Source organism: Mastigoproctus giganteus, chromosome 13 (assembly GCF_048544385.1).
Source record: "Mastigoproctus giganteus isolate SK-2022 chromosome 13, ASM4854438v1, whole genome shotgun sequence".
NCBI lineage: Eukaryota > Metazoa > Arthropoda > Arachnida > Uropygi > Thelyphonidae > Mastigoproctus > Mastigoproctus giganteus.
The window spans coordinates 153,337,910-153,350,113 of record NC_143587.1 but is presented as its reverse complement, the minus strand read 5'-3'; the positions used below and the strand labels follow the sequence as shown (position 1 = coordinate 153,350,113).

At 37.2% G+C, this 12,204-nt stretch overlaps 1 protein-coding gene across 1 annotated transcript in view; it reads left to right on the top strand.

The window, feature by feature from the left end:
- Positions 1-12,204, top strand: part of Kpc1 (Kip1 ubiquitination-promoting complex subunit 1) — a 534,039-nt gene that overhangs the window by 228,075 nt on the left and 293,760 nt on the right. Inside the window, exon 13 of the mRNA XM_090388154.1 lies at positions 4,090-4,192. Within this exon, the coding sequence (XP_090244280.1) occupies positions 4,090-4,192 (103 nt within the window). The remainder of the gene's footprint in view (positions 1-4,089; positions 4,193-12,204) is intronic.

Here is a 12,204-nt window from a genome sequence, read left to right as displayed (position 1 = left end):
ATTTAGCTCAGTGCAAGAGTTTAATACACCTCTGGAATTCCGCCCCCACCCGAATAACTCCTCAGGTGTAAATGTAGATGCAAAATGCTCATTCAGTTTGTTAGCTACCTGAACAGGATCATCAAGGGTTGAACCATCATTGTCAAGTGGACCAATCTGATTTATCCCTTTCTTTCTAGAGTTTACATAAGTAAAGAACTTTTTGCTGTTTTTCCTTGCATTATTTGCAAAATATTTCTCCTAATCCACTTTTGCCTGCCTAACCTCCTTTGTGATGATTACAGACCAGCTTATATCTACCATAGGGTTCTATGTCACCTGTTAATTTATGCGTCCCATGCATTTTTATTCTCTGCCACACATCTCATGAGTTCATCTAACATCCACTTAGGTCTAAACTGTTAACAATATTCCTTAGTTGGTATGAAAAGCCTAGTAGCTTCAAAGATTATTTCTTTAAATGCTTCCCATTTAAAATTTTCTGTTGGAGAATTTAAAAACTGTCTCAGACCAGAGTAGTCCTTTTATGAAAGCAAAAACCCTTTCCTTTACCCCTGATGGTAGTTATTTTGAGTAAATCCCACATCTGCACATTGTGATTACTGCCACCTAGTGGTTCCTTTATCTGCAGATTCTTAATGTATGAAGAATCACTACTGAAAATCAGATCAGGAGTGTTACTCCCTTTAGTTGTCTCACGAAAGTGCTACTGTAGAAAACAATCACCCAATAAATCCACAAAAGCCTTGTTAGTGTGTGAGTGACAAACCAAAAGTTCCAGTCAGTATCTGGGAAATTAAAATCCCTCAATATATGACAATCTGATATACTGGCCTACTTTAATTCTATGTTCAGTTGTTCATTATACTCATCAGAGTCATTTGGCCTATAACACACTCCTACTCTCAATTTTGCTTTCCCAGTGCTTATGTCACACCAAACTGACTTGACACTGCTCTGTCCGCCCATGTCAACTGGCTGCACTTTCTTAGATTTTGTTTCTTAACTAATAGCATAACCCTTCCTCCCTTCCTATCCTGTTTATCCTTCTTGTTCACATTGTACTCTCCAAATTCAAATTCTGCATTTCTTATATCTGTGTGACACCACATCGCTGATATTCCAACAATATCTGACTTTGATGTTTTGACCAACCCCTCAAATTCATCACATTTATTTACCAAACTCCTAGCATTGGTGTACACGCAAGTAAACTTACGCCTATTTTTATTCTTAGCTACCCTAATACAACCCATGTATTTACTTGTCACAGCAATCTCTGAAAACCCCTGCTGCTCATTCCAATAGAAGCAGTGCAAGAAACACTTTCGTCTTTGCCAGTGGCTACTGTAAATCCATTAGTCCATGTTAGTAGTTTTCCAACCCACTGCCTCACATAGCAACACTGCCTCATATAGCATCAGCGAATATTCTTGCACCCTTTCTACTTAAGTGTATCCCATCCCTATAGAAGCAGTCTCTCCTGTTAACAAGCACAGGCCAGGCTGAGAAAATTTCTACTCCTTGAGCCTTGCACAATCTCTCCAGGACTGCATTGATTGACAAGGTTCTCATCATATACTCCCTTCTGTTGTGTCCTGGCAAAATTGAAAAAACTTTCAAATTTAACCCTAACTCACGCCTTTTTTTCATCATTGACCTGTACCTGTTAAGTAATTCCACCACTCTCCTACTCTTAATATCATTAATGCCAACATGTACAACAATATCACCCTTTATGCCCTTAAAAGATGATATCTGATCTACATCATTAACCTTTGCCCCTGGCAGACATAACCTGGTCCTGTTTCATCCTTCTTGCACATTATATGCCCCATATATTATTATTATTATTAGCAGCTATATGGTGAAAAGAAGCCTGAGGCTTATGCTGTAACAGCAAAAAAAAAAAACAAAAAAAAAACAAATCCCTAGTTACCCAGAAAGAGAGAGAGAGAGAGAAGTAGAAGGGAATCACCAAGAACATCCCTGGAGCAATATGGCCTTAGTTGCTAATGCTCCTAAAAACTACCTAATAAACAAACAAACAGCTATCTGTTGCCACCCACGTGGTTCGCACTCTCTCGCTAGGTATCTATGCCAAATCAGCAATTCTAAAAGCTCTAAGAATATTATGTTGTACGTTACAATCTACATGACAAATTAAACTATTAAATTATGTAAGTAGTGCTATAATTTGTAATCCTTCACTGATACTGATTACACTGCTACAAGTTTCTTAGAACTACCAGTATCTGCTATATCGATAACAATGGTGGCAGATTCGAATGCTACTATTGATACAATGCCGGAAGAAATCGACTGTTTCTATGCAATTACAAGGCTGAGTAAAGAATAAATGCACCAATTGAATCAGAAAGTCACAAAAAAAATACATCCTATTGAATTTAAATCAAAAGTTATACGAAAACAATAATTAGAAATCAATAAATAAAATTTATTGATTTCAGCAGTACAGACATACTGCCAGGACAGGTCACAAGGTTTTTTCAATGATATACAGAAACTTTGCTAGCAGAGATAAATGGGTGATTATTCATTTGTATAAAGCCATTCTAACACGTCTATACATCACTTTAGGAAGGATGTAGATCTGCTGGAATGGGTGCAGTGAAGGGCAACCAGACTGGTGAAGGGAAGAAAAGAGTGCCTCTTACCTAGAAAGGCTTGGCACATTATAGCCCTAGTTGCTTATGCACCATTAAAACCCAAACAACCAACCTAGAAAGGCTTTGGTTCTGCAAATTTCAGTGTCTCAAGACTAGGCACCTGCAGGGAGATCTGATTGAGGTGTTTCAAGTCTTTAATGGATTGAGTAAGCTGAATGTGAATGGCATTCTTCCACTTTCTGTGACCCTGCAGATGAGGACTCATAAATTCAAGTTGAGAAAGGATGGTTGTAGGATAGATGCACAAAAGTTTGCCTTCACCTAGCAGGTTGTGGATTGTTGGAACAGTCTTCCATCTATTGTTCCGGAAGTGGATGGGTTGAATAAATTCAAGGAAGAATTAGACAAGTTCTTTGAGGGTATGGGTGGGTAGACTGTGTAGGTGATTTTTTTTGGCTGATGCTATATAAGCTTGCTTTCTTGCATCATTTGCCATTACTACTACTGCTACTATATAACTGTTTTGTAGTATTCACTGTTTAACTGTGTGAGAAAATTCAGCCTGAACAGTGCCCTACGAGTAAAAACTATAAGCAAAAAATTGTGTGATCTTCAAATTTGGTCAGATTTGTATTGCTGTTTTTTGGGCCTTTGCAAAGATGGACTCTTCCATCAAGAGGAATGGGGCCATTATTTCCAGATTATAACCCACAATTCATTGCCAGTATTGATGGAAGAAACAAAGTGTGCATCAATAGCAAACACATTGGTAAACAGCCTGGCATGCAACAACTCATTGCTCTCTGTGATCATCATCATTAATTAATTAGCTATACTCTTGTAGTAATACAAAAATATAGTATATAAGAAATATTAATTTCAGTAGCGACTGTTTTGGATAGTTAAAATGACAGTCACTTCTGATCGGGCAGACACAAAGATAGAATCATTGGTTTTTGAAGATGAATTGCATCCAGAGCAGCCCTCTTTAATTTTTGCAAACTACTAAAAAGGTCTTTGATTAGCATCTCCTTCAAAAGCTTATTTTAACATTTCATGGGTTTTTGTCTATTTTTCCCTAATTTGAAACAAAATTTGATGCAAATTTCACTAATGAATAAAATCGTTCATTTTAAAATGCACCAAAACACATAAGATACCTTTTATTTAATGTGCCAAATTCAGACTGACTGCAAATAAAGGTGTGATTCATGCATTACTATGTCTAGATGAGTCCCCAAACGTGTTGCAAATTTGTACGCCATTACAATTTCAAGATATAAAGTTAGCCCCCAAACCTTTTGATCTCACTTATAAATCATATACCTACTATAATTTTTAAAATATCTGTTTAACAAGGAGTTAAACTTCTGAGATGTAACATTTATTTATTATACATTAATTAAGTTCTGTTATAGTTTAATTTATTTATTATGTTGTGATCCTTAATATTCTGTACATTTGATAAGATTAAATTTCCAGTATTTTTAGAAGTGAAACCACTGGATAATTCAGCATTGTCTCAAGCTGTTCCCATTGTATGGTTTGATACTGGACAAGTGGTAAATATGGACTATGCTTATTTTAAGCATTTTTATTTCTGAATGTTAATTTTAAATCTTATTTGAAAAATGAGAACAATAATACACTTGAATTTATTCCGAAATTTAAAAGCTAGTTGTGTACAGGCAGGTGTTGTTGGAAAATGTAAGTGTAGTCTTTCTTCTGTTATTAGTTTTACAAACTAAACTGAAAGCTGTTATTAGTTTTACAAACTAATAACAGCTTTCAAATGTATTAACAATTGAAAGCCATTGTTTATGTCACAGCTTATTAGCAAAACCTGTGTATACAGATAGTTATATTCATAATTTTTAACAGCAGACTGGAGGCATGCTTCAGCAACTTTGCAGTTTATTTTATGAAACTCCTCAAATTTTAATAACTTAATATCACCCACAGAAATTTTAATTTCTAAGTAACACACTGCAAGCATAATGTTTTGCATGACTACTGCCATGGCAGTTAATTTTGCTACTCCCTTCTGTGTGAATTTTTTGGTTGTGGGCTTCTCGTTTTACAAATTTAGGTAACTTTACTGTAATATAAAAATGTTGTGTACAATTAGGTTTTGGAAATTGACTATAAACTACAAAACAGAGATGAACAATGTCATTTCTAAAAAAAATGACTGCACTCTCTTGCAAGCATAATGTTCCATGTGTTAATTAAGTTCCATTGTATTGAACTTTTGTAACTTTCTTCTGCATGCATTTCTCATTTGTGAGTTTCTCCACGTGCAAATTTAGCTCATCATCATCATCAGCCATTTTCAATCCACTGCAGGATGAAGGCCTCTCTAGCAACTTTCCAGTTTCTTCTGTTTTGTGCAATGGCCATCCATTTGCTAACCACAAACTCATGAATTTCATCTGTCCATCTCTGTTGTTGTCTTCCAGGTTTTCTTCTAGCTCTTCTTGGATACCATTCAGTTATTTTCTTAGTCCATCTGTCATCTTGTCTTCGAGCTATGTGTCCTGCCCAAGACCATTTTAGTTCTTTAGTTTTGATATGGATTTCCTTTGCTTGAGTTTGCTGCCTAATCCATGTATTTCTCTTTTTATCTAACAGTCTGATTCCCAATATAATTCGTTGCATTCTTCGCTTTGTAGTTCTCAGCTTCTCTTCCATTCTTTTGGTGAGTGCCCAAGTTTCACTTCCATAAGTCATGGTGGGGAGTATACATTGGTTCATTATTTTACGTTTCAGACAAATTGGGATATTGCTCCTCAGTATGTGACTATATTTCCTTAATGCTATCCGTCCAAAATTTATTCTTCCTTTGACTTCCAGCCATTTATGATTATTACAGCTAAATGACTTGTCCCAGATAAGTATATGACTCCACCTTTTCAATTACTGCTCCTTCAATCATTATATCCATTTCTGTGGCATACTTGTTCATCATTACTTTTGTTTTAGCCATATTCATCTTTAGTCCAAAATCCTTACTAACTCTGCATAACTGATTAAGATTTTCCTCTAATTCTTTGGGATCGTGGCTTATGACCACAATGTCATCTGCAAATCATAAATGGTTTAGGTACTCTCCGTCCACATTGACTCATTTCTGCGACCAGTCTAATCTTCTGAAAGCTTCCTCAAGGGGAGCAGTAAACAACTTCAGAAATAGTGTCCTTGTCGAATTCCTTTCCTAATTTTAAATTTACTACTATCTTTTTCTAATCTAATAAAGGCGGTAGCGTTCTCATATATTTTCTTCAAAATAATAATATATGCCTTGTCTTTCCAGTGCCCAAAACATTGCCTTATGCTGCATGGAGTCAAATGCCTTTTCATAATCCACAAATGCCAAGCATAACGGTGTTTTATATTCATTTGCTTTCTCCATTAGCTGTGATATTACATGAAGGTGATCCATGGTTGAGAATCCTGTCCTAAAGCCAGCTTGCTCTTTCAGTTGATTCTCATCAAGTATTCTTTCTAATCTGTTAGTAATGACCCTTGTTGAACAACTTGTAGATGTGGGATAACAAACTAATTGGTCTATAATTTCCAATTTCTGATTTATCTCCTTTCTTATGCAGCAATATTATGATTGCATTATTCCACTCCTTAGGTGTCACACCTTTTCTAATGCATTTTGTGAAGAGTCTAGCTAGTTTTTCTGTCATGTCTCTTCCTCCCAATTTTAACAATTCTACAGTAACTTCATCTTCCCCCGGGGCTTTCTGATTCTTCATTTTCTTCAACACATGTTTTACCTCATCAGGTATGTCGTATGTGTTACTAATTTGTGATCCATCTTCCCCACTGCTGGCATCATTCCCTCACTCCTTGTATAATTCTCTATAGTAGTCTTCTGCTATTTGAATTATGCCTTCTCTGCTATTTATAAGTGCATCATCACTATTCTTCAGTTTCAGTATCACTTGTCTTTCTGTATTACTGTGTTGCTGATTTAAGTCCTTTGTTTTCCTTTAATACTTGTTCTACTTTTCTTGTGTTAAATCTTCTTATGTCCTCTCTGAGTCTTTCTAATAGCTTTCCATAACTCAGTATGCTCAATTTTCTCCTTGTCAGTCTTTATCTTGCTCTTCATTTGTCGTCTTCAGTTCATCATAACAAGTGTTTCTTGACTAATTTTTTCTTCTTTGGATTTCTTTTTCCCTATAGGTTTCTTGGGCTTTATCACTTTCAGAAAGTTGTAATATTCCTTGTTGATATCTTGGTCCTGAGCAGTCTGCAGAAGCTCAAACTTGTTCTTAAATTCCGGTACATACTGCTTTTTCTCCTCTTCTGTTATCTCAAAGACCTTTGTATTATTTACTTGAGTCAGTTTTTTCCTTTCTTTTCTTGCATCTATGTCAAGTGTGCATCTCACCATTCTGTGATCACTTCAACATTTACTTTTTTCAGGACGGTAACACCATTCATGATATATCTTCTGTTAGTGAGGATGAAGTTGATTTCATTAGTTGTTAATCCATTTGGGCTCTTCCATGTCCACGTTCTGTTCACCCTTTTCTTGAAAAAAGTGTTCATTACTGACAATCCTCATGATTCTGCAAATTCCACAAGTCTTTCACCTCTTTCATTTCTTTCACCAATTCCAACATTTCCTATAGTTCCCCTTTCTGCACTGTTTTCTCTCTTTCCAACTTTAGCATTGAAGTTCCCCCATAATGATAAGTAATGGGTTTTCTGCTCATCTAGAAGACTCAATTTTGGTGTACATTTCTTCAACCTCTTCATCAACATGGCTTGATGTTGGTGCATAAATCATTATAACCTTTAGCTTGTACCTCTTAGAAATTCTGAGTAGTAATTTTGACATCCTTGGTGATGTATTTTTGAATTCCAAATGTTGTTTTTATATCTTTATGAACCAGAAAGCCAACTCCACCTTTGCTCCTTTCACAGTTTCCATTGGTGTACAGCAACTTTCCACTTGATAAACTTATAAAAGTGATTCATTTCTTCTTCTTCTTGTTTCAGCCAAACCAATGATATTCCAATTCACATTTTCTAATATCCTGTCTTCACCGATAACAGGATATTAGGGCTGGAAAAAGAACAATGATTTAATGTAATGAAAATATTTTGCACGATTAGGTTAGGTAAATTGAAGAACAAAATAAAATCTTATTTCAAAGTAACTTAAAATGATCCTTTTAAAGTCACCAAAAACTTTTCTGTCTCTCTCTTATAATATATAGGTTGTTACATGGCTGGCAACTCCCCAAATTTACAACAGAGGATCTGTTATTTTTTACTTGGTTATTATTACTGTCTCACCAATTGGTATAGTTGTGACAGAGTTCCTCCATCTTTTTCTTTTCACAAAAAATAAATAAATAAAACTGCTTTAAAATTGGATCTGTTTTTAAAGTTTTGCAAATTTCTGTTTATTTTCTTTAAAGTAACTTAAAATGATTGGCTTGTCAGGTGTAGTGTACTGTAGTAGTCTACATTGCAAAATAGAGATGCATTACAATAGCATTGTAATGCATCTCTATTTTGTAATTTAATAACGTTTTTTATAACATAAAAACACACACACACACACACACACACACACACACACACACACACACACACACACACCTCCGACAACACCTGTCCATCCATCTCTCTAATAATTTGTCTAATTCCTCCTTAAATTTATTTAAACTACCCATTCCATAACACGAGATGGAAGTTTGTTCCAACCATCAACCACCCTCATGCTTGAAAGCAAATTTCCACACATCTATCCTGTAGTGTCATACCTCAATTTAATTTTTATGCCCCTTTCCTTATGTTTCAGAAAGAATTAGGATGCCATCAACTTTTGCCTTCCTCAATCCATTCAGAGCCTTGAACACTCAATCAGATCTCCTCATACCTAGTTTCCAGGTTCTGTAATTTGCAGAACTGAAGCCTTTATTGCTAAGAGTACCTTTTGTTTCTCTTACTAATCTCATTATTCTTCTCCACACCTGTTGAAGCAAACCACATCCTTTCTAAAACAAGGCATTCAGACCTGTATGCAGTACTCAGTACTCATCCTTGCTGGCAAAGTTCCTGTATATCATTGACAAAACCCCAGAGCTGTCTTAGCAGCACTTCTTCACTTCAGACAAGTCCATGTCTGACTATGTACTTACCCCCCCCCCCCCGCCAGATCTGTATCATTCTCCACTTTCTTGTGTGTGGCACCATATAAGTTGGTATGTTATACTGGGCTTGTTGCTGCCAACATGCAGTAATCCCAGAATAATATTTGTTGATGTTAAACTTTAGTTGCTACTTCTCCAGCCCATCTGTCTAATTTTTCGAGATCTTGTTGCAGTGGTATCCAGTTATATTAAAGGAGGCAGCAAAAGAAGTAAGCAACCCCTTAGCCATAATTATGAGAGCTTCCTTGGACTCAGGGAATGTCCCCATAGACTGGAGGTGTGTAAATGTTACCAATTCACAAAGGGGGTTCAAAAGGTGACACAAGTAATATAGACCTGTTAGTTTAACTTGTGTTCCAAGGAAAATAATAGAGTGACTGGTTAAAGAAGTATTTCAGGATCATCTAGACAAGACTGCAGTAATAGTTAAGACACAGCATGGATTTGTTAAAGGGAGGTCTTGTCTGACCAATTTGATTGAATACTATGATCCGGTCACAAAGGAACTGAATGCCAAAAATAATTTTGATATCATATACTTTGATTTCAGGAAAGCCTTTCATACTGCTGCAGAATGGAGAACTGCTGTACAAATTGGAGAGGTATGGCATTAAGGGAAAGTTGCTAAAATGGATAAAGGGATGGTTGATTGGGAGACAACAATGGGTGGTAATCAGTGTACACTGCTCTTCAAGGACAAATGTTATTAGTGAAGTTTTCCAGGGTTCAGTGGGGCCCATTGTAGTTTTGTATATTTATCAATGATATTGATGAAAGTATATCAGGTTTAATGTCCACGTTTGCAGATGATACAAAGGTTGGCAGAGTTGTTAACGACAGTAAGGACAGTATGCTACTCCAACAGGATCTAGATAAGTTAGGCAAATGGGCTGAGAAGTGGCAACTGAAGTTTAATATGGACAAATGCAAAGTACAGATATTGGATAGCAGTAACCCAAGAGAAACGTACCATCTGTGTGGTACTACACTCAGGGAAGTGGAAAGTGAAAAAGACTTGGAAGTAATTGTGCAGTCAAATATGAAGTTCGCTGAGCAGTGCAGGTCATGGAGTCTTGTCAATAATATATAGGAATTTTGCTAGCAGGAACAGAGAGGTGATTATCCCGCTATACAAGGCAATGGTCAGGCCACACCTAGAGTATTGTGTACAGGTCTGGAGGTCTCATTTTAGGATGGATGTAGAGTTGTAGAACGAGTACAAAGAAGGGCAACAAGATTTGTGAGGGGAAGAAAGGGATGCTCTTACCAAGAAAGGCTTAAGTTCTGCAAATTGCAGTGCCTGGAGAATAGGCACGTGCGAGGTGATCTGATTGCAGTGTATAAGGCCTTGAATGGGTTGAGCAAGCTGAATGCTGATGGGATTCTTCGTCTTGCTCAGATTAAGAACCCGAGGGGGCATAGATTCAAATTGAGGAAAGACAGTTGTAGAATAGATGTGCGGAAATTTGCCTTTAGCCAGTAGGTAGTTGATTGGTGGAACAGACTTCCATCTTTTGTTGTGGAAGTTGATAGCCTAAATAAATTTAAGGCTGAGCTGGATAGGCATTTGAAACGAATGGAGGGGTGAGATGGAAGTGTTTTTTTTTTTTTTTTTTGACTGATGCTGCATAAGCTTGCTTTCTTGCATCATATGCCTCTGCTAATGCTGTCATTAAGCCCCCTTCCAACAATAGTATTGTCTGCAAACTTAGACATAAAGTCTGATATTAGCATTTAGCATTAGTAGAGGCATATGATGCAAGAAACCAAGCTTATGCAGCATCAGCCAGGAAAAAAAAAAAAAAAAACCACTTCCATTTCACCCCTCTGTTCGTTCGAAATACATGTCCTGCTGAGCCTTAAATTTATTTAGGCTATCTACTTCCACAACAAAGGATGGAAGTCTGTTCCACCAACCAACTACCCACTGGCTAAAGGCAAATTTCTGCACATCTATCCTACATCTGTCTTTCCTCAATCTGAATTTATTTCCTCTCAGGTGATTATTCTGAGCAAGAGGAGGAATCCCATCGGCATTGAGCATGCTCAAACCATTCAAGGCTTTATCAGATCAAGGCTTTAACACCTCTATCAGATCACCTCGCCGGTGCCTAGTCTCCAGACACTGTAATTTGCAAAACTTAAGCCTTTCTTCGAAAGAGCAACCCTTTGTTCCATTCACTAATCTTGTTGCCCTTCTCTGTACTCGTTCCAGCAGCTCTACATCCTTCTTGAAATGAGGCCTCCAGACCTGTATACAGTACTCAAGGTGTGGCCTGACCATTGCTTTATACAAGGGAATAATCACCTCCTTATCCCTGCTAGAAAAATTCCTATATATCATTGACAGGACACCATGAGCTACTCTTGCAGCCAGTCTGCACTGCTCAGAGTACTTCATATCTGCCTGCACAATTACCCCCAGGTCCTTTTCATTCTCTACCACTGTCAGTGTAATACCACAGAGTTGATACGTTGCTCTAGGGTTGCTGTTTCCCATATGTAGTACTTTACATTTGTCAATGTTAAACTTCATTTGCCACCTCTCAGCCCATCTGCTCAACCTTTCCAGATCCTGTTGCAGCAGCATAGTGTCAGTAGTGTCCTTAACAACCCTGCCAACCTTTGTATCGTCTGCAAACTTGGACATTAAGCTTGATATACCATCATCAATATTATTTATAAATACAGAAAACGATAATGGACCCAACACTGAACCCTGAGGGATTCCACTAATAACATTAGTCCACGATGAGCAGTGTCCATTGATTACCACTCTGTCTTCTCCCCCTCAACCATCCCTTTATCCATAGCAGCAATTTGCCTCCAATGCTACACTGCTCCAATTTGTGCAGCAGTCTTCCATGTGCAACAGTATCAAAATCAAAAGCCTTTCTGAGATCCAAACATATAATATCAAAGTTATTCCCTGCATCCAGTTCTTTTGTGACTGCATCATAGTATCCAATCAAATTGGTCAGGCAAGACTTTCCCTCAACAAAACCCACGCTATGTCCAAGCTATAACTGAAGTCTTGTCTAGATGATCCTGCAGTGCTTCTTTTACCAGTGCCTCCTTTAATTTTCCTGGAACAGAAGTTAAACTCACAGGTCTATAATTACTTGTGTTAGCCTTTGATCCTCCTTTGTGAATTAGGGTCACATTTGCACATCTCCAGTCTATGGGTACCTCCCCTGAGTCCAAAGAAGCTCTCATAATTATGGCTAAGGGTTTGCTTACTTCCTTTGCTGCCTCCTTTAATATAACTGGATAGATCCCATCCACCCCAGGTGCCTTTCTTGTGTTTATTCAACAATTTCTCTTCCACTTTCCTCTCAGTTATTACAAAAAGGCTGACTGCCAGAGTTTATTTCGCATCTGGCATTCCCCTT